General features: G+C 50.8%; 1 protein-coding gene across 5 annotated transcripts in view; it reads right to left on the bottom strand.

Annotated features, from left to right (window-relative positions):
* Positions 1-23,644, bottom strand: part of Dora (zinc finger SWIM domain-containing dorado) — a 52,885-nt gene that overhangs the window by 1,964 nt on the left and 27,277 nt on the right. For 2 of the 5 annotated variants that reach the window (XM_076910050.1, XM_076910051.1), the window contains exons 3-19: positions 7,150-7,401; positions 5,780-5,955; positions 5,389-5,699; positions 4,868-5,294; positions 4,518-4,769; positions 4,026-4,325; positions 3,311-3,889; positions 3,034-3,210; positions 2,761-2,947; positions 2,554-2,683; positions 2,316-2,481; positions 2,074-2,261; positions 1,468-1,960; positions 1,279-1,407; positions 976-1,189; positions 566-909; positions 19-503 (exon numbers count right to left, since the gene is read on the bottom strand). In XM_076910050.1, coding sequence (XP_076766165.1) covers positions 19-503; positions 566-909; positions 976-1,189; positions 1,279-1,407; positions 1,468-1,960; positions 2,074-2,261; positions 2,316-2,481; positions 2,554-2,683; positions 2,761-2,947; positions 3,034-3,210; positions 3,311-3,889; positions 4,026-4,325; positions 4,518-4,769; positions 4,868-5,294; positions 5,389-5,699; positions 5,780-5,955; positions 7,150-7,401 — 4,810 coding nt within the window. The remainder of the gene's footprint in view (positions 1-18; positions 504-565; positions 910-975; positions 1,190-1,278; positions 1,408-1,467; positions 1,961-2,073; positions 2,262-2,315; positions 2,482-2,553; positions 2,684-2,760; positions 2,948-3,033; positions 3,211-3,310; positions 3,890-4,025; positions 4,326-4,517; positions 4,770-4,867; positions 5,295-5,388; positions 5,700-5,779; positions 5,956-7,149; positions 7,402-23,644) is intronic. The other 3 variants (XM_076910053.1, XM_076910052.1, XM_076910054.1) reach the window with 3 other exon arrangements.

Raw genomic sequence — 23,644 nt, 5'->3', positions numbered from 1 at the left:
TCAAGGAAGGAAACTAACATTTCTTGGCACTTGTGGACGAGCGCCAAGAGCGAGGATCTCAGGTGTTGGAGCACGAGAGCCGGATTGTTCCTAGCCAGATAAAGCGCCGCTTCTAGTGCCACGTCGTGAAGGACGAAGGGACTGACGATACTGTTCAGCGTACAGATGCAAAGCTGATGGAGGTAATGTGTACCGAGGCGTTTCGATACTCTCAGCAGCCACTTCACGTCCTCCCCGTAAGGTGGATTTCGGGCGAACTTCGCTTGGGGCCTGTCGTCGTGGACGCGTCGAGCCAGAGTCTCCAGTGCTAGCATGCCGACGCGGTACGCGGCGACCAGGGCCTCTAGCTGCTGCTGGCTGAAAGGCTGCGTTTGTCTGTGAACCTGCGGCTGGGTTCGCACAGTCGATATTATAGACTGCGCCTGAACCATCGCTGATCCGGGCATGTTGTTCTGGCCAGGGATGGGTCCCGTCAGTCCCGCTTGAACCTGATAACAATCACGCTACGCTCGATACGTTCCATGAATTGTCCCGTGGCGTGAATTACCAGCTGCGGGATACCTACGTTTACTGGCATAGGCTGTTGCATGGTGAACAAATGATGAGTACCCGGCGGCGGCGCCGGTTGCGACGTGTAGTATTGCGGTAGCGATGGCGGTTGCACGGGCTGTGACGGATGATGAGGACGTTGCGGGGGCTGCAGATGCTGCGGATGCTGTGGATGTTGCGGATGTTGCGGATGCTGCGGATGGCCCGGATGAGGCGGGAATGCTGCGTGATACATTTGCATGTGCGGTGGTGCTGGTGGTAAAGTTACCCTGCGCGACGGCATCGGACCACCGAACGTTGAGATCGAGTGGTGCGGGTGTACGAAACTGTAAGGGGCCACTGCGTACGGTATACCAACTCCTGGAATGGTTAGAAATCTTGAAACAGTTCCTATATCGGAGAGCACGACGGAAAGAGAATACATACCCAATGGTGCTAACGTGGTTATGGTTGGATGCGTTGGATATGGTTGAGGTGGTGGTTGCGTGCTAGTTACAACGACCGCATGAGCTGGTCCAGGCATCATCTGACCATTTGACACGTCCACGGGAGGTCCGGACTCCACTAGGAGTACCCCATTCAAGTCCAATTGTAGGGGATCGTGTGGCATATCGTCCTGCTGTTCTCCTCCGGGAGTGTGCTATAAACATACGCGTATTATAATTGTCTTACGTGGAAAGAAAGGACTGATATTGATACCTTTTCTCCATAATTCTTTAAAACACTCACCCTGAGATACAACTCGTACCAATACTTGGCTACCTGGAACAATACTTCCGGATAAACGCCACCCCCTTTCGCTGTGTTCTCCACTGTGATACAAGCCTTCTCAAGCATCAGATCACTTTGCTCCTTACACTGTGAGAAAAAGACAATTAAGAAATCGATACTAATCGTAGACACGAAGAGTCTACTTACTTGCAAGATAGCTCTCTGCACTTCGTTGGGATTGAGCGCGTGAGCGTGAGGCAAGCAAGACAATGCAAGTTCCGCGGCTGCTCGGACCAAATTCGGATCGCTTCCTCTAGACGACTTGTCAGCTATACGAACAGCCTCGGGAGGAGTCAGATGGCCCTCCCAACTTTCGATGAGGAACCAAATCGCCGGTGCCCCGATTTCCATCGCTTGCCCGGTGATCCAGGATACGTGGCTCGAGTAGGTGCGACTCAGCCAGTTAGGCGTGACGCAATTGTGAAGTCCAAGAGCGTATAGGCCCAGTTGGAAGGCGCACATGTGCAGGGCTCTGTGGGGTCCGTGGTGATTCTGGCTGGTGGAAGGCTGCGTGAACAAAGATGTGGAACTGTTGCCACCAGCCTTCGCGAGAACGATCTTCGCCAACTCGCACATGAAGTGTGCGCCTGCTTCCGATGGCTGGTTGGGGATCGACGGATACACTCTCTTGCTCTTGTATCTGTAACAGATTTTTCTCCCGTTTAAGAAAATTCTTTCTCTATCCTCGCGTAGGTACTCGGGTGTCCGCGCTCGATTCTTTTATTAGGTTACTTTAACAAGAAAAGTACTAACTTTGTTTCTTTAGGTCTAGTACGCACAGATTGCTGAACCATAACCGTGAGCGCACCCCTGCCAGTTTCCAATTCTGCGCTAGTGCTACTGTGCGGCCTGCTGCCGCTACCAACGACATTGTCGCCGTTAGCAGCATCCGCACCAGCAAGAGGAGAGGAACATTCCTCGTCGTGAAGGTATCTGCTCATCTGTAACAGAGGCAATTTGATACTCGACCCGTTCCGGGTTTCACAGAAACCTACCTTTTTTACCTCACTGTTGGTCGGAGGATTGGACGTGTAGTAGCTGCTCAGAATCGGAGATTTGATCAGTTGGTGAACGTTTCGATCCAACAGCTTGTCCATGATTCTCGCCACTTTTGTGGGTTCGTCTTTGTAGTGGACAAGCAAGGTGATAGCTAAATCTCCCCTGAAGCGATCGAACAATGAACAAACACGGCGAATGAACAGAAAGATCCGAATGCGGCTGAAATATACGTACCTCTGGCGTCTAGTTCCCTCGCAAAGAAGCGGGTGGTCAGCCTCGCTTACGTTCGCCTTCAGGCCCAGAACAGCGACCGCCGCCTCGAAGCCAAGGTTCTCGTCGATGTCTGGAGACAGGTGTTTTTGCCCTGCGAATATCGATCCACAAACCTTTACGATCAAACTTCAGGGAATAAATTACGACGTGAAAAGAAGAGATGCGTACTGGACGAGTTGAGGGCGTCGAATATGAAACTGGCCAGCATGATCGGAAGCAACGCGTAACCTCTGGACCTCAGTATTCCGTCCCTTAGGTTTTCCGCTCTTTGCTTGACCATCGACAGTTCTGCTGGACCAAGCGGGATTTTCTTCAACAGTCCAACCAGCTCGCTTTCCTGATGAGCCAATTTCACCTGGAACATTATGTAGCGTCTTGAGAACGCTCGTCTCTCGACTTTGTAGGTCGACGAGAAGCCCTCGTAACCAGGCAGGGACTTACCTCCAGCGGTTTTGTGTTCGCCGGCGGTCTGGCCATCTCCAAGCCAAACAGACCGACCCTGAACGCCAGGTTGTAGTACTCGGGATTCTCCGCGAGGACCGTGCAGAGGAAGCAACACTTGGCCAACGTCGCGGACGCAAGGCACGTGAGCTTATGGGACGCTGTGTTCACTTGTTGCTAAAACATTCCCGTTGTACTCGTTACGCTCCGGACCAGGTCTGAACAATTGGAACAGAATCTTACTGAATCGAGAAAACCAAGTCTTTCTAATGAATACCTTCTTCTTTTTCCCCTTAACCGATACAGGCGGCTCGTCGAACATGAGATTCGGAGGGTTGGCCAACAGCTCCTCTCCAAGCTTCACGCCAAGGATACAGGCCTCCCTCGTGTGACCGTGGGCGTAGAGGCCCTCCGCCCTGGCGAACAGTATGTCCCACGGATCCTCCGTCTTCATCAGGTTGCCAAGCACCGTGCTAGCGTTCGCGGTGGACGCGGACTGGGACTTGTTCTTCGAGTCCTTGTTCACCACCGCTTTCGGATCGTAATAGTAAACGTGGTACTCGTCGCTAGACGGGCTGTCGCTACTGGAGGACGAACTCTCGTCCTTGGATGGCCTCCTGGAGGGGTCCTTCTCCTGGTCGGATTCGTGCTCGCTTTTGGAGCTGTTGTTACCCTTGGACAAGGTGGTCCGCGATTTCTCGCGATAGTCGAGGTTCGGCCATCCAGCTTTGTTATTACTACTATCACTACTATCACTATGGGTCTCGGACGAGGCGTTTGAGCGATGCTTGTCCGAGTCTTGAGCGTTCCTCAGGCTAACGTTGCTGTTGGACGACGACTCGCTACCGCCACCCTCCTGAAACACGATTTCAACCTACGTTTCATACCGTTACCCACGGCGTAATCGTAATTTACGAATCGAGGATTTCCACGACTGACGACATTTCAACGTGGCACTCGATGCGTAGGAGGCTTTGCCACCTAGAACGAACCTGCGAGTCGGTGACCCCGCAGTTATTTAGTTGAGCGCACGATCGTCTAACGAGAACTACTTGGGGCTCGGAAATGTCGGGCATGTCGGTCTCGTTCTCGCAGAAACCCTCCGAGCTGACGCTGCTCCGATTCCCGTCCCCGCCGCCGCTCCGCGAGCACAATCCCGAACACTCCCGCGGGTTCAACCGTCTTCTGTCAATGTAACTGAACTCCACCAGGCCCGAGCTCAGCGGGCGTCGACCGGGATGACGATGGGAAACGGGCGGCTGACAATTTAACACGGCCGCGCTCGAGTTCACCTACGGTCAAACGATCAGAGTCCTCTATTCGTCATCTGATCACGTACGAGGAGGAGCAAAGCGGTTTCAATCGTAAACAGATAGAAGGCGCAACACCTTCTACGAATTTATCGTGAGCTCTGCACCAGTTTCATTCATTATTCGGGAATGTTTCAACACTTAGAGAAGGAGAACGGACGTTGTTTAACCAACCTGGTTCACCTCGGTCCTGGTATCCCCGGCGTGACGAAAACACGTGAACGGACAATGATAGATGGGATTGCTTCCGGCGGTGTACGTGATACCCGGCAAGGTGTACTCCTCCCAATCGAGATAGCACGCCTCGAGCGCTGACTTGAAGCCGGTGAACAAGGCCAGATCGTTCTTAAGCGAATCCTTGTGGCCGCCGCCGTTGTTCCTGTTGTGCGAGTTGTGCGTCACCGAACTGCCCCGGCTTTTGGTCACCTGACAACACGAAAGACAATGGTATCGATCAACGAGCAACCAGAATTGAACGATGTCGCCGCGTTACTTGGACATATGGACGTTACTTGGACGCGCACCTTGACGATTATCTTCATGTGCCAGGCGGTGAATTGGCCGTGAAGTATCTCCCGTTCGGACGGCGACAATCCGGGATTCAACGCGGCCAATCGCCAGAGGACGACGATCTCGTCGCAGAGGGAGGAGCAGGCGTGCTGCGAGGCGTGCACGTTGCTGTTCATGTTGTGCTTGCCACCGTATCCGGTCCCGTTCAACAATGCCACCTTCGTGTTGAACCACCAGACGAGGATCTGCTCGCAGGCCATGCACTCCTCCGTGATGATCTCCAGCAGGGGTATGGCGTTACGGTCGGTCCTCTTGAACATCTCGCGCACGATCGACAACAGGTTCCACATGCCTTCCGGCTCGCGGCCACGCAGCGGGCGTAGCAACGAGGACCACTCGGAGGCCGCTGGAGGCGCGGTGGTGCTCAGGTAATTAACGTCGCTGCAATCGAAGACACGCGCGTCGCGTATTACTCTGAAATCTTCTGAGGAGAAAGAGTCCGGGACACCCTCCGAGGGGCACGAACGAGGCTCACCTGAAGACGATGGGGGCGGGGACGCAGAATTTGATGAGGATCTTCTTGATGTTGTCGTGGAGCGTCTTCTCGACGAGATACCAGGAGGTTTGGTCGTGCGCTGACGCGCCCGCGGTGGGATCCGGCGCGCCGCTGTAGCTGTTGATGGTGCTGTGCTGTACGGACAGCAGCTCGTCCAACAGACGCTGGGCAGTGGGCAGAATCTGCTGCGGCAGCTCGCTGATCAGGTACTGCGCGAACTTCTGCAGTTGATCCCGGTGCAAACGCGACAGGGACTCGCTGACTGGCGCCCTCAGGCACACCTGGGTCGGCTGTGTACAGAGAACATCCGAGTTACGCCGCTCAAACGAAATTTCCGAGGATATCGCCGAGAACGAGGATTTTTATTTACCATGTGTATCCTGTGGAGGCAAACGGCTACCACGTGGGCACACCAATAGGCCTTGGACGAGCAGGTGCAGTTGCACGAGGTGATCTTCCGTCGATCGAACGTCACAGCGACGTTGAACAGCAATCTGTTGGCGTTCGTCAACCCTGGCGAGTTCACTGTGGCGCTCAGATGAAATCCTGTCCGCAAAGCATTGCATTTGATTCGAATTAATCTCTCTCTCTCTCTCTTTTTGTATCGCAGAGCCTGAAAATAATCAGCGAAACAAGAGGATCTCTACGATCGGGGCCAAAGCGCAATTCCGTGCGCATTAAGAAACAACAGGGCGGACAATGGTCGACATACGGAATACAAGAAGGAAGAACCGGGGCTGTGTTTCGAGCAGAGCGCAAATTAACTCGAGAAAATGAACCTGGCAGCAGTGAGCTCGGTCAAACAATGAAATTAAGGATTAAATTTAAACGGCACGCCGCGGGTCTTCCGTAGAATCCTCCTGAATAGAAAACAGCGGACTTAGTGAGAATTGACTAGAAATTGCTCAAGATTCGCTTACAATACGATATTGTAATTAAGCTGAGGATGTTAACCGAGAGATGTTCGCTAAATATACGAACGTGAATAATGTTGCGCGACGGGTATTATATTTAATTGTAATTAATCCAATTAGTCGAGAAAAGAAGAGACTGTTCGAGGATCGTTTCGGTCGCATTCAGACGTCGCTGGTTATTAGACTGATAACTCGGAACGGGTCCACGAGCCACGGTGAGGTATCGCGATTCAGGCGTCTGAAAGTTGACCAGCTTCTTTATCCGACGAACGAAAGGGGGCATTGTGTAAAGTTCTCCAGCCGGCGGGCGTAGCTTCGCCCTGAAGGCTTCCCTTTTAAACGGGCAGGCAAGACGGGATAGACGTAATTGGAAACCTGACCCTGACGTTTCCCTGTCCGAAATAATGTCGCGGAATCCTCCTCCCTGCGAGCCGCCGCCGAAGCGAACAGGAGATACGCGAGATCGACCGCTTCGTATGCTTCCAGAACTTTACAGTCGAATCGCGAGAAAATTATTCCAGCAAGATTATATTCTTAGTACGTTACTACTCAACGCGATATTTTGCTGATATTTAATAATAAAAAACAAATCAGTCAACGATCTTTAGTTGAAAGTTTAGATCGCGACAGAGAAAAACGAAGGACAAGACGAGGCTGGAGAGGTCGATTAAGGCTACCGCGGGTTCGCCGGTAGTAGTACGAAACGGAAATGGACAGACGCGCAGTAGCGCGACTCCCATTGCACCGTCCAACAGTACTGGAACCGTTGTTACGCGCGAACAATCGACTAACATCACTTTTATCAATATTTAAAATAATCGCTCACCGATCTGCAGAGGGTCCTCCACGTTCCTCGACCGGAAGAACTGTTGGCCGCGATGGAACTCGTCCACGCTACCGTTCGCCAGGCACGAGTAGAGCCTGATGTCCTCCTCGTTGTCGGGGAAACTCCAGAACGCTATCCTGAGCTGCAGCTGTTCCGGGACCGGCGGATAAACGTGCTCCACCATCTCGAACGGAATGTACGAGCCGACGCATCGCGCTGCCAATTCGCAAAGCGTCGGTACTGTTTGTCCCTCTGCGAAAAGTGTTGCCAACAACGAAACCAAGGTTAATAAAGACCTAAAGTTGGGCGAAGAGCGATGATGGTCCCGGTTATGGGACATCGGTTTTCATCGCGAGACCGCGGGGACCGCAGAACCGGAAACGCGGCGGTCCAGACGCGCGAGAAGAGGACAAGAGCCAGGAGGAAGAATAAAATCGATGAATGGCGGAAAGTTCGCGAGGAAAGGAAGGGAGAACTGTTTGCTTGTCCCGGCGAGAACAGGGCGAGCCGTTTCCGATAATAAACGGCGTCGATAACTTTATTAATATCCAGGCTCCCTTGGGCTTCTTTGCGAAATCTCGTTGCTGTCGCGGTTCTATTATATCGCGGACGCTCCACCAGTCTCCCTGACCGATCCGATCAGTTCACAATCGCGTCTCTATTTCGAGAGGAAATCTTCGGCTAACGGGACCGAGTAGAGCGCGATATTTTAGGGAGCGGATGTCTGCGGCAAAATAACGCGATGGAAAAGGGGAATCGGGGACCGGTTCGTCCCACGCAAACAGCCGACGCGTTAATTTCACGGTTAAATTGCATTCAATTAGAATCGATTCGTGACTCGAGCGAGCACGCCGTGGACCGTTTTCCATCTGTTTCCTCTCCGCGGGACGACGACCGTGGTCGCAGCCTTTAACGAGCGCGATGATGAAAGCCAAGCGACTGGTTAACAATTTCGAACGGCGTTACATAATTGCTGCATCTGGGGATACTCGACGGAATCCGGGACGGAAACTCGATTCCGCCGATTCGAGCCGTAAATGAAGCTAACTCGAGTTAACCCCTCCGATGCCGCCATCGTCCGGAGTGAAATCGTCCCCCGAAAAGAGCCGCGTCTAATTATTCCTAGCCACGATTCGATGGAAACTTCGTGTACATCATCGTTTCCAAAAGGTCGTTCGACTCTATTTCGCGTGACGTTTCTAAGTGGCCAGCTGAAACGGTACCCTCGAACGAATGTCCAGGAAGCGTAGTCGATGAAGCGAGTTTCACGCGACAATTAACCCGTTGCGTGACCAGGCCGTGATTCTCGCGAGCTGAAGCAATTAAAACAGTGAAACGAGCCATTCGTAAACATCTGAGACCATGCACGACGCTCGCACCCCTCGAAAGCCCACTTCTACAAACGTCTCAACCCTTTACCTCGTCCAACGTTCCATGATAGAATGAAAGATTTAGGAAATCGGCAGTAATCGATCGAAACTGAACGGCTTTATCGCTCGATCAATTCTGGGAACGAAATAGAAATTGTTCGAGCCTCGATTGCGACGAGGGACACAGACGAGAGGCTTTTTTTTTAATGGCAGCACGCAAGGGGAAAACGTAACCGACTCCTTATTGATTTTTCCTGTCGGCGGAGGTGCAAGTTTCGAGGTTCGAAGGAGGCCGTATGTAGCCACGCGCGTCCCCCCAGCGAAATAAAAGCGACAAATCGATGGACGCGCAATTTATCGTCCGAGCGGCGCGCGCGTTTGAACGCCACGCGATCCATCCGGAACGCGACCGCCATTGATCGTTTCGCAACGATGGTTAAGCGTGTAATAATAAAAGTGGGTCGTAGTCGTTGCTTGTGTTTGTTTAACCCGGTGAAATAAAGTCGGTTTCCAGCTGTTTTATTGCATTTAATAACGATAATGGACTTTACGATGTTTGGACGAAAAGGGGTGGAAAACTCGATGATGGTCGGTCGCGCGAGTATCGAAATTCTCTTTCTTTTATTTGTAGAATTGATACCAACTTAAGGTAGAGATCCGTTAAATTTCTTTGACAAGCTTCCACGACGAAATCGCGTTGAAATTCGTGAGAGAGAGAGACATAGTCTGTTTTCCTACCGATCCATTTGCAAACGAGATTTACCACGCGAGACGCACCCTCGACCACTCCGGGGGCTGGTTTTTTACAAAACCACCGACGGCAGGAATTCTCCCGTTTACCACGGCCCGGCCAAATCGCGGCGATATTCCGGCACTTTGCAAAAATTTCCATTACTCTTTCCCCTGTGTTTTTCCTGCAAATGTTTGGCCGATCGATCGCGGGAACGTTCCCCAACGCGTGCCGTCAGACAGCCCGTCAAGCCTAGACGTTTCACTCGAGGCTCTGGCTTTTAGATTTCGCGCTATTACATCTCGCTCAACAGTTTTCCAACGAGGCACCACGATGGATGCGAGTGGCGATCGGTTCAGCAGTCGGAAGACACGATGAGAAATGTATTCGCACTTCGGAACGAGAGCACTAACGACGTTCAAAACACCGTACGAAGTTTCGTCAATTCGGCTTTTTGGTCCGTGGACGTGCTCGTTAATCGAACAGAAGTGAAATTTCCATTTACGACTCGAAGCGCGATACCGCTTTCGTCTTGAGTATACGAATGAGATTAAGACGATGGATCGCGTCGCCTAGGCCGCCATTGAAGGATCCAGTTAACCCTTGCTCTGTAAGAACTTTCCCTTTACACGTGTATCGTGTCATCGTCTTCTCTCTGAGCAGGAGCAACTATTTTAGAGAATTCGATCGTGCTCGAGGGTCGCTCGCGCAGGGGATGGTTTGCAAGTTCGCTCGCGGATGAAGCAGTCGTTTGATGTGTTCTACCGAACCGTCCCGTTATTTCGAATTAACGAGCGTTCCATCTGCGAACAAGGAACTCGTTGGGAAATTATTTGGACGGTTGGAATTTATCGGAGGCGATCGTTCAAGGTTGAAATGGGAAAGAGTTAGTAATATCGAAGAAAAAGTGGGTTGCGGGCGTAGGGTGGTTTGCCAGCGGTTAGTATTAAGATTTCAAAGGGGAGGATCGAAGGGGCGACTACTGTTCCATACGCGATAGAATTTAATTAAAAGGAGGCAGAGGAGAAATCCGACCGCCACGTGTCCAATATCGAAGGATATCCCCGATTCGAAAAATTCCGAACGAACACACCGCGAGCACCCGAATCTCCTCGAGATTCCCCGGATAACTGGCGTCTTCCCACGCCCTCGAATTATTACCTCGAGGAAAACCACTCGAAAGTAAAAACGATCTCCGCGTCGAGGTGGAACCGGATTTCTCGCCTCGTCTCCCGTTCGAGAGAATTAGGTACACGTGGCCATGTACCGTAGTCGCTAGGAGGCATCGAAATCACCGAAATGGGCGCACGTACCGGCTTTAAATTCCGTATTACCCTCGAATCTTCCGAAACTTCAAGGGGATCATCCCTGACTATCCCAGCCACCGAGTCCTGATAAATCCTGCTCGCGAATGGCCGTCACGTCAACGATTCGTTTTAACGTTACTTCGGGAGAGAAGAAAACTGTACAGTTGTAGCGGAAACCTTAAAACCGCGATATTCTTGGAGACGATCAAAAAATTAGAGATTCAAAATAGGTATAACTGTCGATGCAATTTATACGCGTTTAATCCCACGAAGTTTACTTGGCATTTAATTCCGTGAAGGATGGAAACGTCTGTGGGCGTCGATGCGGGTACCTTCTTTATCGATAGAGGAACACACCTGTCCTACCTGCATGAGCATTAGAAATTCAGATTAGATCCGATCGCAGATGTACGCATGGAACGATGATATTCTTCGCAGGTTCGAAGCCGCTACGATGAAACGAGCTTCGACTGTTATTAATTTAAAAATGAAAGTATCGATTCGTTTGGGAAAATTGCGAGAATCCGCGTTGGTCGAGGTCGGAATGGAACTCGAAGGAAATCTCGGCCCGATTTCAATGGCGGTGGTGCCCCATTCGTACGCGGGCATCGCTACCCCCAGAGTCGAGAGCTCGTAAAAACTTTCAACGTAATAAAGGAAGTTCCGCGTTGTCTCGTTGCCTTCTTTGGCGCCGGATGAAATTGCACTCGGACCAAGTGTATGCCTTCAACTCTCCGCGACCCCATCGACTGTCTTCCTAGTCGGTTCGTCGCAGCTATCATCCCTTATCCCGACTCTTCAAGATGCTATGGACTCTGAACGAGTTTCTTTCGTTCTCTCGCGGATGCAGACGGAGCTTTCGAGCGAGCTTCCGTCAGATATTTTGCATTTTTACCACTGTTCTCCTGTATTTTCCATATCGTTCGTCATATCTGGGAGAGCTACGGAGCGAAGTTGAGTGCGTTCCCTCCGCCGTTAAGCTCGCTCGTAGCAAGGACATCGATGGCAATCGAGTTCTCTTGGAATCGACGGCTGTCGTGCCAAGCGAATTTTTCACCGGATCGAAAGGTATAAATTGCCGTGGAAATTTCCGCGTACAAGGGAACACTTTCGCAGCCGCGATCGAAACTTGGCTGGCTCGCGTCGCCAGCAGATTGTGCGGCTTTCTGCTTTGATAAACTGTAATTTCGGTTCGTTTCCACCGACGAGCGAAGCCGCAACTTCCCGTCAGGGGCAGACTTACCGCGGTAACGAATCTCGAACGACACGTTCTCGCGAAATTCGCGCGTTTCGAGCAGACCCCCCTTAGAGTTTCACTCTTGCAAATTGACTAAGCAATTTCGAATCAGGGTGGAGGAGAAGAACATTCCGGAAGTCCCTGCAATATCTATCATTTCTCCATGAATTTAAAGCGAAAAATAATAACTTCCACGTACTTCATTTTTACGAGGACGGAAGATCTGTACGGATGCAGAAGAGCAGAGCCAAGAGTACGATGGAACGCAAATTATATGAGCCGGTCTTCTTTGAGAGACTGGCGCGAGAATACGAGAAGTTTCTAAAAGAAAAGTTCGAGCGTCGATGAGAATACAGAATTGCAGTCCGTGTAAATTTCTCGAGTATGAATTATCCAGCGACCCGGAGCTTCCGCCGCAACAATTTCCTCAACTTCCGGTTGCGGACAGCGGGCGTCGGTTTAACGCGAGGACTTCGTTCCGCTCACTGCGGCGCGTGGCTCTTCTTCATTTTCTCTGACGTAGAAAAAAACGCAAAAATGACGCGATGCTACGTTCTTTTTAACATTTTAGAAAGAAATTAATTCGACTTCGTTGCGCTCTCGAGAGAAGATTTATCCGTTATTTGTACCATACTCGCGATCATCCTCGCTATACGTGACGAAACGGCTCCTGGGGTGGAAGAGGAAAAGCGAGACCGTTTTCTGGACGATGTTTTCACGTTGAGGAGAACGAACGCGGCCCAAACGAGCCGGCGCTTGTCGCCGTTTCATCCTGCATTTCAAATAACCGGCGCGTGGGAAGATCGCGTGAAAGAGCGTCGAAATTTTCGTGACTCCGCGCGGAACTTTCCCCCGGGGCCGTTGTTCTCCTTCCAGCCGCGTCGTAAATTAAATATGATTCACGGACAGGGCCGCGAGGCCGTTAAAAACTTCCCCGGATAGGAAAGATAAAGCGACACGCCATATTCGCGACCATCCACGAACGGCATATTCTACTTCCTCGTTCCACCCAACTTTCCAAACGATCTATAGAGACCATCATCGACTGTCCATCGATTTATCGCCCGGCCTGCTGTCGTTCCGATCTGTTTTCATCGCGTGCTCTCATTGCGCGAATACTCGTTTAACCTAAATACAAGGCCACTCGACGAAAAAGCTGTTTTCGTGTCTTGTGCGCGTGGACAAAGTCTGTCGACTCGCAGCGTTCCTTCGTTCGCTACGAGGGAGAAATGTGTTAAAAATAACGACGCGTGGAGGGTCAACTGGAACGTCGTTGGGGGCGGCTCGCCGCGTGAGAATCCGAGGAGCAACGTCGAGTCGGATCGACGCGATCGCGGCTGCTGGTTCCGCGCGGAAATTAACGACGAGGGGGTGACGCGCGCTCGTGTCAGGAAGCGGTGCATAAAACGTAACCCTACACCCCGCGTTCCATCGGTGGGACAAACAGAGGCACGAGCACACCCGCTACATAATATCACAATGCGAGCCGCTTGTAAACACACGTGGGAGTTTTTACCGGTGCCGGACGGTTAGGGGGTGGCTGAGGCGCGTAAAGCTGCCGCAATAATGCGTTGTAAAGCGGCGGAACGGCCGGTGGCTGGGGTGGTGTAGGGAACGAAGGAAGAAAAACCAACGGAGGGGACAAAGAAACCGGCGGAAAACGAGACGAAGAGATGCCCACGGTTGCTCCGCTCGCGTTTATCGTCCCCGCGCGCGAGTACGAGTTTCACCGCGTGAGGAAAGGAAATATCCGCGCGCCAGACAATCCTTCCTCTTCCCTTTATCATCTGGCCCTCTTTAATCGGCTCGCTTTTTTCCAAGTTCGAACGGATGCGAGCTCGATGGGGGATGATTTATCCGCGAACGGATGTTTCGATGAAAACGAACGCGTGCAACTTCTGAGAAACGACCGGAGGTTAAGCCAGGATTGGTTAACACGGAGCTTGATTTATACGGGGATCTCGCGTGTGAATTTCGGTGGTTATTTCGCGGAACAAAAGAGAGACAGCGGGTGATTAACGGGTGAACGAATCTGAACGTGCGAGTTCCGAGGGATGAATTACGTAAATGGGTCAGGGACTTGCTGGAAGGGCAAGATGGTAATAGCCAAGCTCCATTTCCATATTTTACTATCGTCAACAGTCCCTTCGGGGAGACGCAACTGCAGGAAGCTGAAATAATTATTCTACGCCCTCTCGAGCTGGCTCCTCCACGAACTCCTACGACTTGAACGCTCGCAAGAGGGGTATTCGAGCGCCTCCTTTCTTTCTCGTCCTCCGTTTCCATAGAAAAATCCGAGGACGACCGTACGTTCCCATTAAAACGTCGCAACTACACCAGCCCGGTCTCCATTCTACTTCCTTTGTAAACAGCCGATCAAAAGTCCCCCGGATCGATTGTCCCGAGCACTCCGCGCGCCACAGTCACGTCGACGCCGATTTTCCCGGCGACAGCCAGCCGCGTTCCCCTCGTTTTTCACCAGTTCCGTGGAACAGCCATCCGAGCAACGAAAAATGGCCACGAATCCGGCATCGATTCCATCGATTCCGAGAAGAAAGCCGCGAGAAACGGAACGCGGCGTCCCTGGCACCAGAGAACTCGCCTAGCAACCAAACCTCTTCCCTCCATTTTCTTTCTCTTTTTCTTTTTCCCCTCCCTTCGCTCTTCTTTTCCGTGCGTGCGTGCGCGCGTACGTGCGCGCGCGTATTTTCTACCCCCGTCACCGTTTTTTCTCCCTCTACTGCTTCTCCTTTTTTTACTTCTTTTTTTTTCGGTTTCATTCGTCCGTCCAGATACACTTTTGTTTCGCTCGGTTTAACGGTCGTGAATTTTCAGAATGTCTCCCCGGGGGCTGGCTGAAAATGAATTTCACGCAGCGAAACGCGACGGTTCATCGACCCCGCGACCGATCGATATCCTCCACCAGCGGCTGAGTCTCGCGAACGCGCGGAAACAAGCGAAGCACCCTGGAGATTTCAATTTTTTCCCGTTTTCCTTCCACCTTCAACCGCCCCTACGTAAACCCGTGGAAAATTGTTTATTCATCGGCGATTCGACCAGGGAGCCGTGAGTGTCCCGGCTCCCGCCGTTTCCAACTGCCCGCTGGAACCTCCGCCAGCGACCGGAAACGCGGGGGTAGCTGTTAGCCAGAGGAACTACGTTCGAGAACGTGGCTCAGTTTCGTCGTCTGTGCTCGTTAGCCGGACCATTTCTATGGTTTCGACAGCGCGCGTTGAATATCACTTTCAGCCTGTTTTTAGAATACTTCGTATTCGTCATTTGGGGACAGCAATCTATTGCTGAGAAAGATATTGCAACCAGAGGCATTTTGAAATTAAGCGAAGAAAGACCAGCAAGTTGGCGATCATCTGTCAAAGGGCAGCATTCACAGGAATTAACAATCACCCGTTCTAAAAATTTTCAAAAATCGATAACCCTTTCTACGCCACGTGCATTCTGTTCCTGATACGATGCCAAGTCCTGACGATGTACCTGTTGATGCAGAGTGGCGCCGTTCTATTCCCTTCCATCGGCCTGATTATTTTCCCTCGTCAATTTTATGCTCCGACTAGTACCACACCATCCGTCTCTCGTCTTTTTATTCCTCAATTTTTATAAATAGAAAAAAATTTGCTAAAAAAAATATCACGCTCGGCAGGATTTTAATGTTAATTCGTACCGAAGCGTTCTATGCGACAGGAGTTCTCGATAACGTCTGCTTCTATCTGCGTTTGCAATGTCAGGAAAATGATACGTCTGAGAGTCGTAGTTAGAATTGAAAATTAATGAAACGCCCAATTGCGACTGTAAATGGAGGTGAGACGATCGTGTTACTTCGAACAAGCGTGGCGTCAGGGGCGAGAATGAGATTGGAGCTAGAGAAATTTTGATTGTGCAAGTAAACGATGAAGGATGTCGCGGAGCATTAATCGAGATAGCGGGCTTAAAGCGTTCCCGTTCGCTTATTTCTCATTTCGTTCCCGCACGCTCGGGCAGGCCTCTGTGAAAGCTCGCCCCTAACGACGAGGGAGCGCATAACGGTAGCAAATTCAGCCTTAACAGCCTAATAAGAGCACGGCTATTAAAGCGTGAAATGACAAATGCTTTAATAAGCCGCTCCGTCCGCCTTCGAAACACCTTTCGACCCTCCGGCTCCGTGGATTTCAGAAGAACCACCCGCATTGTGGACGCGCGACACAGAGAAACGACGAAAAGCGAAACTCTATTTATTATTTTTATAATAAAATCGCAAATAAAAACTTTAATCCAACCGAAATAAAATCATACAGTTAATTATTTAAATCATCCCTTCCCTCTCAGAACTCAGCAACCCTCTTCGCGAGCAGTTTTAAAGCGAAAGAGCCGCTTCCAGACCCGCGCAATTGATGGCGAGCGCGCGAATCATCGACGAAAGATGGTCCGCGTTTCTTGGCAAACTTTCTGATCATATTTCAGGATCCCTCTCTGAAGTGTGAAACGGGGGTCCAGAGCCTACCCCCTGGCCGCACCGAAAACCGGGACAAACAGCCATTCTGTTGTAACGCGATTCACCCTCGATGCGGGGGTGGCTTCTGGCGAACGGTAAGAAGAAGAAGAAGAGGAGAGGAGGAGGCTTTTCTGTGTCACCGATTTAATCCTACCACCGGATTCTACTTTCGACGCTGCTCTACGGGATATCTCCTTAAAGGAGACAGGGAGGCGAGGATTTGGTGGTATTAAGGGTTGTGAGCTCTTCACGAGCTTTTAAACTCTGCGTCTGATAACAGCGCGGTGTTTCCTCCCGGTCGTCGTGCGTACGATATACGTTTCAAGCTTCTGGTGCTTCTCCAACTTTTCCAGATGGTAGATCGATTCAGATTTAACTTTCATGCTGAGTAAAATACACACGAAAGGGGTAACATTCTTGTGTACAACGCGTCTTTGATAGATCCCACAGCGAACGAAACGCCAGAGATACAAATCGCTAATTACAAACGAAATGAAGCATCTTTCGCATCGAATTCCACTCTCACCTCTGGAAGACTTTAAGAAATTCACAGAACACCCTTGCAAAGAACCGCGGGTGAATCATTCCCCGCGTCAGGCCGCGGAATCGATGAAGCCCCCGTTTACGATCCACCCATTGGTCACGTATATGAAATATGGTCGGGTGCACCAGTGCCACAGAGCCGATCCGCAGGTTCCATGGAAACCAGAGACAGGCCACGTTATTACCGTTGCCTGACATTTGTCTTCGTCACGCGAACGGGGTTACCCAACGAGGGGGTGAGAGGGCCGTGCGACACGGGATTTACGAGGGACGTGAATTCACGCGAGAGCCGTTCCACGACCGTCACGCGTATCGAGAGAGGCGTCGGATACGAAGCCGCGTCTTTGATGACGGTAAATTGATTTCGTTGACTCCGCGAGAGCGTGCAGGCTGCTTCGAAGGCCACCTTCGTCGAAGCGAAATTATTTTCAGAAATCGCGAGTCGTGAATAATTTATTTACCAAACAGCACCTGGGGGTGGGATAATCGGGAGCAACGGGGCGATATTCCGACAGGGTGCGCTTTAATATCCTCGACGGGGCGAAAGGATTTTCCGGCGGCGATATATTGAGTGGAAAACATTTCAATAAAATCGCGTTGCGAAGTACACGGGCGAAGGGAATTTAATCAAGTGCGTTCTTAATACGTTCAACCCCTATTCGACGAACTTGCTGTACGGTATCATTGTTCCTCTGGATTTCATGGTAAGTACAAATGGAAATGATTCGCCGGGGAATCATTTGAGCAATTTATAAATTTTAAATGCCTGAAAACGGTAATGGATTTCTGAGGTTCGTCGTCGTAAAGATCGTGGAGGTTGTTAACTCTGGTAAAAGCATTTGATTATTCTCCTCCGTCGTAATAATTGATACATTTCGCAGCAGCATTTAATAGATGTATTTATACCTATTACCCGGACGACGATAATAACAGGCCCTTCCACGGAGCGGCTATTAAGGCAATTTCACAATTTCAGATGATATACGGGCTGATAATTTTTTACCTGACCCCGAGGGGGTCATCTTCTTGTAAAAACGAGGGAATTATCACGGGGTAAATCAAGCATACGGGTCTGAGACGAAAACGTGCCGGCATTGTTAAGTCGATAAAAAAAGCTACCCATTGTCGTCACGCTCGTGTCGTCGATCAGTATCGTCGCGGAGCACACCCACGCGCTATTTTCTTGAAAAAAGCGATAAACCAGGTCGAACGACTGGCGGCAGCTCGAAAGATTGCCCAGTAAATTTCGGGTATAAAAATTGCAGCGTCGCGTGTGTACGTGACGCAGCGAAAAATGAAGATTTCAGCGGCAGAAAATTCTCCGTTCCCCTAAAACCCAATCTTCCAACCTGGAGCCTCGTAAACAACTTCCTTCCCCGTCCACGAGAGACAGCGGAGTAAGGGAAAAACGAGGGAAAACGCTTTGAAAAAGGTAACGATAAAAAAGCAGAAGATCCATATGCAATCCTGACCTAATTCAGAACGCATCGAACGAGGGACGCGTCCCAGCAACCCCCGCGGTGGTCGTTCAGCAACCGGACGCGCCGCCAACCCCTCTCTGATCGGCAGTCGAGCGGGCAGCGCGCATTCCCGCGTCCATGCATCGTTCGCGAACATCGCCAGGGACAACATCCACCGCGTGTATCGCGTGTAACCGAATCGTTTAAACGCCGGCACGAAGGCTGACCGTGCGATATTTCCGCGTTAACGATAACGCCGACAGCCGGCGTAGAAATAGAATTTTCCCGGCAAGGCGGCTGGATCGATTCAGGTGCCCGATTAATTCCACCTGTGCGTCTCGTCCGTCGTTTTCCTTCGGATCCCCTTTGTCGAGCACCGCCTCCAGCTACCCCCTGAACCGTCCTCCGTAGGGATTGTGTGCGTGCGAGTGTGTGTGTCTTCACGGGCCATTAGTCCCGACGAACTCATCCTATTACGTCCTGTATTCGACGGAAGGGACGTGGAAGTCCTGCTCGACTTTTCCGAAACCACGCGAACGCTTTTTACTCGCGATGGAGTGCTGATCCCAGCGGAATACCTTTATTCGATTACGGTTCAGAATGGATCATATCAACCGATGCGTTTCATGGATTATTCGACGTTGGAGCTTGCTGATAAGCGACGTGTTACTTTTGATTACAAGTTTCGAGGTTTAAATTCGAGCTTCGCGTAGGGAATCGAAGGGGAGAGGTAAGCTTTCGAGTAGTGAAAACAGAGAGAGAACGATGCGCAGGGGAGGGTTGATCGCGGGAAATGCGATTGCTTTCGCGGCGTTTCCGGGATTCGATGAAGGACGATTTTTCTTCGGGATGAGGAGAAGGTGGAGACCGGCTGGGTCTAATCTCGAACACAAACCGTAACAAGTCGCCAGGGGAGTTCTCGTCAATTTTACCTTTTTCATCCCCCAGCTGGCAAAATAGAAAGATAATCCCGTGGAGCTGCCCCGTTCACGGCGGTGCTAAGAGGAAAATCGCTGGGAAAATGTGATTCCTCGACGGGAATATGAGAAAAAAAAAAGAAACCTCGATGTTCCGTCACGTTTCAATCGAACGACTCGCTCGACATCGTCGGTATCGATCGATGAATCTCGGGGATGAAACAGCCTCTACGTTTTAAATCCCTTCGTTTCCTCCCTTCTCCTTTTACTCTCGACTTTTCTCTTGACCAGTTTTTCTTTAGGGTTCGTCTAAAAACCTGGCAGAAGGTAAATCTTCTCGATATTTCATTTCGGACCGTGGCGAGGAAAGAAAGAGGCTGGGATATGCTGACTAAGACTTCTCTCCCTACGTCCTCTATCTAATCTCCTTTAGTCGAGCCATCAACCCTCTGTTCATCATCCTCTTCCTCGCCCGTACGCGAACAATGAATCCGGCCATTTAACCAACGAAGAAGTGCTACATCGCTCGACGTCCGCGTCGATCTTCCTCGCACCCCCATTCCGTTATCGAGTTAATTGCCTCTCGATCGAGAAACATTTTTTAATAACGCGGAACGATCACAAAAATAGCCGTAGGATAGCGAAGCAAGTGTCACGTCGTAGTTTCAGTCGCGTCGAATCACTTTCTCTGCTGGATAGATGATAGAACGCGATCTGTTTGTCGATGGACGACAACGCTTCCTGTTGGCGCAAGCCTCGAGCTCGCCGGAACTGGATCGATCGACGAATATCGATCGACGCTCGCCTGTCCTCGTCGCGGTGCTTTTAGTCATTATCCGTGACTCCATTCACCGGCCCTCTCATTGTTTCGCGTATTCAGCGATTGATGATCGACGGTCGGTTGATCAGGGTATCACTCTTTCGGACGTGGGTTCCCTAAATTATTCAGAGGCCGTCCATTATCAGGATTTCTAAGAGCAGAAGGACCGCGTGGCCTCGCCGCCGCCATGATGGTACACGGGCGAAGCGCGGGGCTGGCTCCGGCGTTTCGAATGGGAAAGCAGCCGTTTGAAATATAAAGTGCTTACACACGGGCTTTGCTTGCATAATGGCTCGTTTGCGCGGGAAATGGCAGCAATTTCGAGGGAGATTGCGGGTCTGGTAATCTGGAAATAAAAGCTTGCGAATTCTGGACCCGCCGCCGCCGCCGCCGCCGCGAAGGGAGCGGAACGGCGAAATAAAAAATGAAAGGGAACAAAACGAGGAGTGGTGAAGAAGGAAACAAAGGGGGGAGGATATGCCGGAGATTCGGATAAAGCCTCGTACCGTTAAAAGATTAAACGATGAGTGGCATGTTCGTGTACCGTTGCTGGTGCAAAGAGCGAAACGTCGGGTGCGTTCTCGGTGGCCAACTGAAAAGCATGGCGGTACACACGGTGTAATTCGCGGCACGGATCGTCAGGGGAATTTCATTTCCCGGCTATCCCGTGAATCCTTCGCTCCTTTGAAGAATTATTTCGGCCCGCCTCGACATCGACCGCAACCCCTTCACGTATCCATCGACGGAAGTCCGAGCAGGATGGCGGAAACTCGATAAAGGGGCTCTAATTGAGTCGCGAGATCTTCGCCATTTTTCTGGCCCTTTCTTCTCTCGTTCTTTATCGTCGCTTCGAGCGTTTCTATAATTAATCGAACGTGTGTAGCATCCACGCGAACATAACGTCAACTATTTTATAGAAGAGAATTTGAGGAAGGCAGCGTCGTCCAGGGATTTTATTTCTATTAACGGCGCTAGTATCTGGCTCGTTCCAGTCTCGTGTTAATTGTGCAACGACGAAGCCGGTTGATAACGCGAAACGATATTCCATTATGCGGCGTTGTGCAATAAACGACCCAACTGGAGCAACGTTTCGTGGAAAACGCGTTGAATTCGACCGCGCTATTCGAATTCAATTGTATACCGTCCACCCTTGTCTCGCTTCGCGCAGCTTCCATCGGAGGAAGGACCAAGGGAACGTATGTACAGAGAGGAAGATAAATAGGGACGAAAGCAACGATGTAGAGCTATACAGAGTGCTTCATAATCGGTAATGTAACCAGGAAGCAACGGAAGAATCGTGACCACCCTTCTCTGACCACATAGAAATCGCTAGATCACTGCTCGTTTGGAGCGCACGTCCGTACGTTCACCATACGTACTTCCGTTCGCGATTCGTCGAATATTTTTCAGTGAATCTAGAGTGAGTCGAATTATGAAACAACCTATACAATCACCTACAAACGATGAAACAGAACAGAGAAGAGAGACTTCGCGTACACTCGATGTCGAGCGAATTAATCAAACAATGAAAAGAGTATCATCCCTCCGGCGTTCTCTTTTCCCTCCTGCGGCAACCTTTGATTAAGGGAGGGTATCGCGTACGCGCGCGTCAACGTTTAATTCCCCGATGTACGCTAATTAATGCGTGTCTCGTCGAAAGACGCGTCGACCACCCCCTTGCACCGCGTCCCAATTAATATCCAGCTAGATCGAAGCGTTTTTTACCATTACCCAGCATCTCGTTACCGTCTTACCGGATACGGAAGCAGAGTCCTAGCGGTGCACGCGAGTCAGGACAAAGAGGACTGCCTCTGAATGCTTACCTGGAACAGAAAGAACGTGTCGTTGGTTCGCGGATAGATCGAACGTTGTCCAAGCTGGAGTTTAAATGAAAGGTGTTCGTATCCGATTTCTCGGTGAAACGGGGAACCAGCCCCTTGGCGACGTTCCAGGCACGTAAAGGGGAGCCTCCGTTCACGTACGTTCCGCTTTCCCCGGGGAATTTTAATTAGGTATAGCGGCTGATGGATGCTCGGCGCATTTATTTTAGAAAAATTCCTGATTATCTTTACAACTGTTGGTAAATTAATTACGGTGTTTAGCGATTTTAACGAAGACAAATGAGTTCGTTTCTGAGGCAGCTGCTCAATGGCCTCCGCAAGGCCGCTTCTTCTATCCGCGAGCTCGTTCGCGCGTACACAACGAAAAAGAACCGCTCTCGATGGCCTCCGAAATCCTCCTAATTGATTTTAAACTCCGTCACGGGTAAAAAAAGTGGCGATAACAGCTGAGGTCCGAAAAGCAATTTCCTCCAGAGTGTAAACGAACGAAACGAAACACCGCACGGAAGGGTGAGACGTTTCGAACGGACTCTATCCAGGTTTATCTCAGAAGCAGAACGATTCAGAACTCCCTTCCGTGGTCTACGAATTCCCGACTGGTCTAGCAACAAACAAACTTTCGCCCCTCTTTCAATTACCGTGACGCGTTGCGTCGTGTCGGTTTCCACGCGCCAGCGCCGCGTCAATTTCGCAGACGCTATTACGCTTAATTATGAAACGTGTTTCTCGATAACGAGGTGACGCGTTCCTCAGCCATTCAGCTCGGAACCCATTAGTCCACCGGTTGTTCCTAGCCGACGCGGACGACGACGTATCCGCGGATCCCACACCATTGACGTAGAACAGGACGGAGTGGATCGATCGATCGAGCAGCGCCACGAAAGGCAGCAGGTAACCCTATTAGCCGCGTGGAAAGCGTATCCATTACCGATCCTTGTGCACCAAGAACGCCAGGAAACACGGCCAGGGTCGACGGCTAGTGTTTTAGGTCAGCGCTGCTGCTTTCGTTAAATTCGCTGCGAAATCAGGCGAAATTAAGCGTAGAGCTGCGTCCATCGAGCGATCGATCCAAGGGTTCTCCATCAGTCCTCTGATCAGCAGAGACTCCAAATCGCAACCCTTGCTTCCCACTCAAATCGAGATTGTTCTCCAGAATAATATGGAAGAATTTTCGTTCGTCGCTTCTTCAGCAATCGTTGGACCACCGTTTCATGCGAACGATCTACCGGAAACCACGCTGAAAAATGGAACTCTGGTGGTGTTAAAGGAGCCTAGGCGTCGATTAAAAACGCGATGAATCCCAGCGATTCTCGGTGTTGATTCGACGCGAAAAATCGCGGTTAGAATAGATGCAAAGAGCAGTGTGAAGTGGTGGGCTCTGAAAGGAGGCTTCTTCAGCGGCTTCAGGCTTACCGTAAAAGAACGACCGGACTTCCGTTCGAGCTTTGTTGCGAGCCGTACACTAATTTTTACCGCTCGCTCGTCCATCCTTTCAGACCGAAGCGGTTCCTGGCCGCTTTCACACTTTTTGCGTTTCCACGTTCGAAAAGCCGACAGCCGGTCCAAGAATCGTTGGGGAAAAGCCTGCCCCTTTTTTTCTCTCGCATTTCCTCCCTCTATTTAATCGGAGAACCGCGAGAAATCAGCCGTGCGACTTTTAGCGAACCGAAGATGGACGACATAGTCTTTCTTGTTATTAAACGAGGACTCTTTCGACTGCCAAACCGCCAAAGTGTGTTTCGACGTCAACGGTGGAGGAATTACTTTTTCCCAGTGCAATAAAG

This window comes from Xylocopa sonorina, chromosome 2 (assembly GCF_050948175.1).
Source record: "Xylocopa sonorina isolate GNS202 chromosome 2, iyXylSono1_principal, whole genome shotgun sequence".
NCBI lineage: Eukaryota > Metazoa > Arthropoda > Insecta > Hymenoptera > Apidae > Xylocopa > Xylocopa sonorina.
Note: the sequence above shows the minus strand (reverse complement) of the source record. Positions and strands in the feature narration are given on the sequence as shown.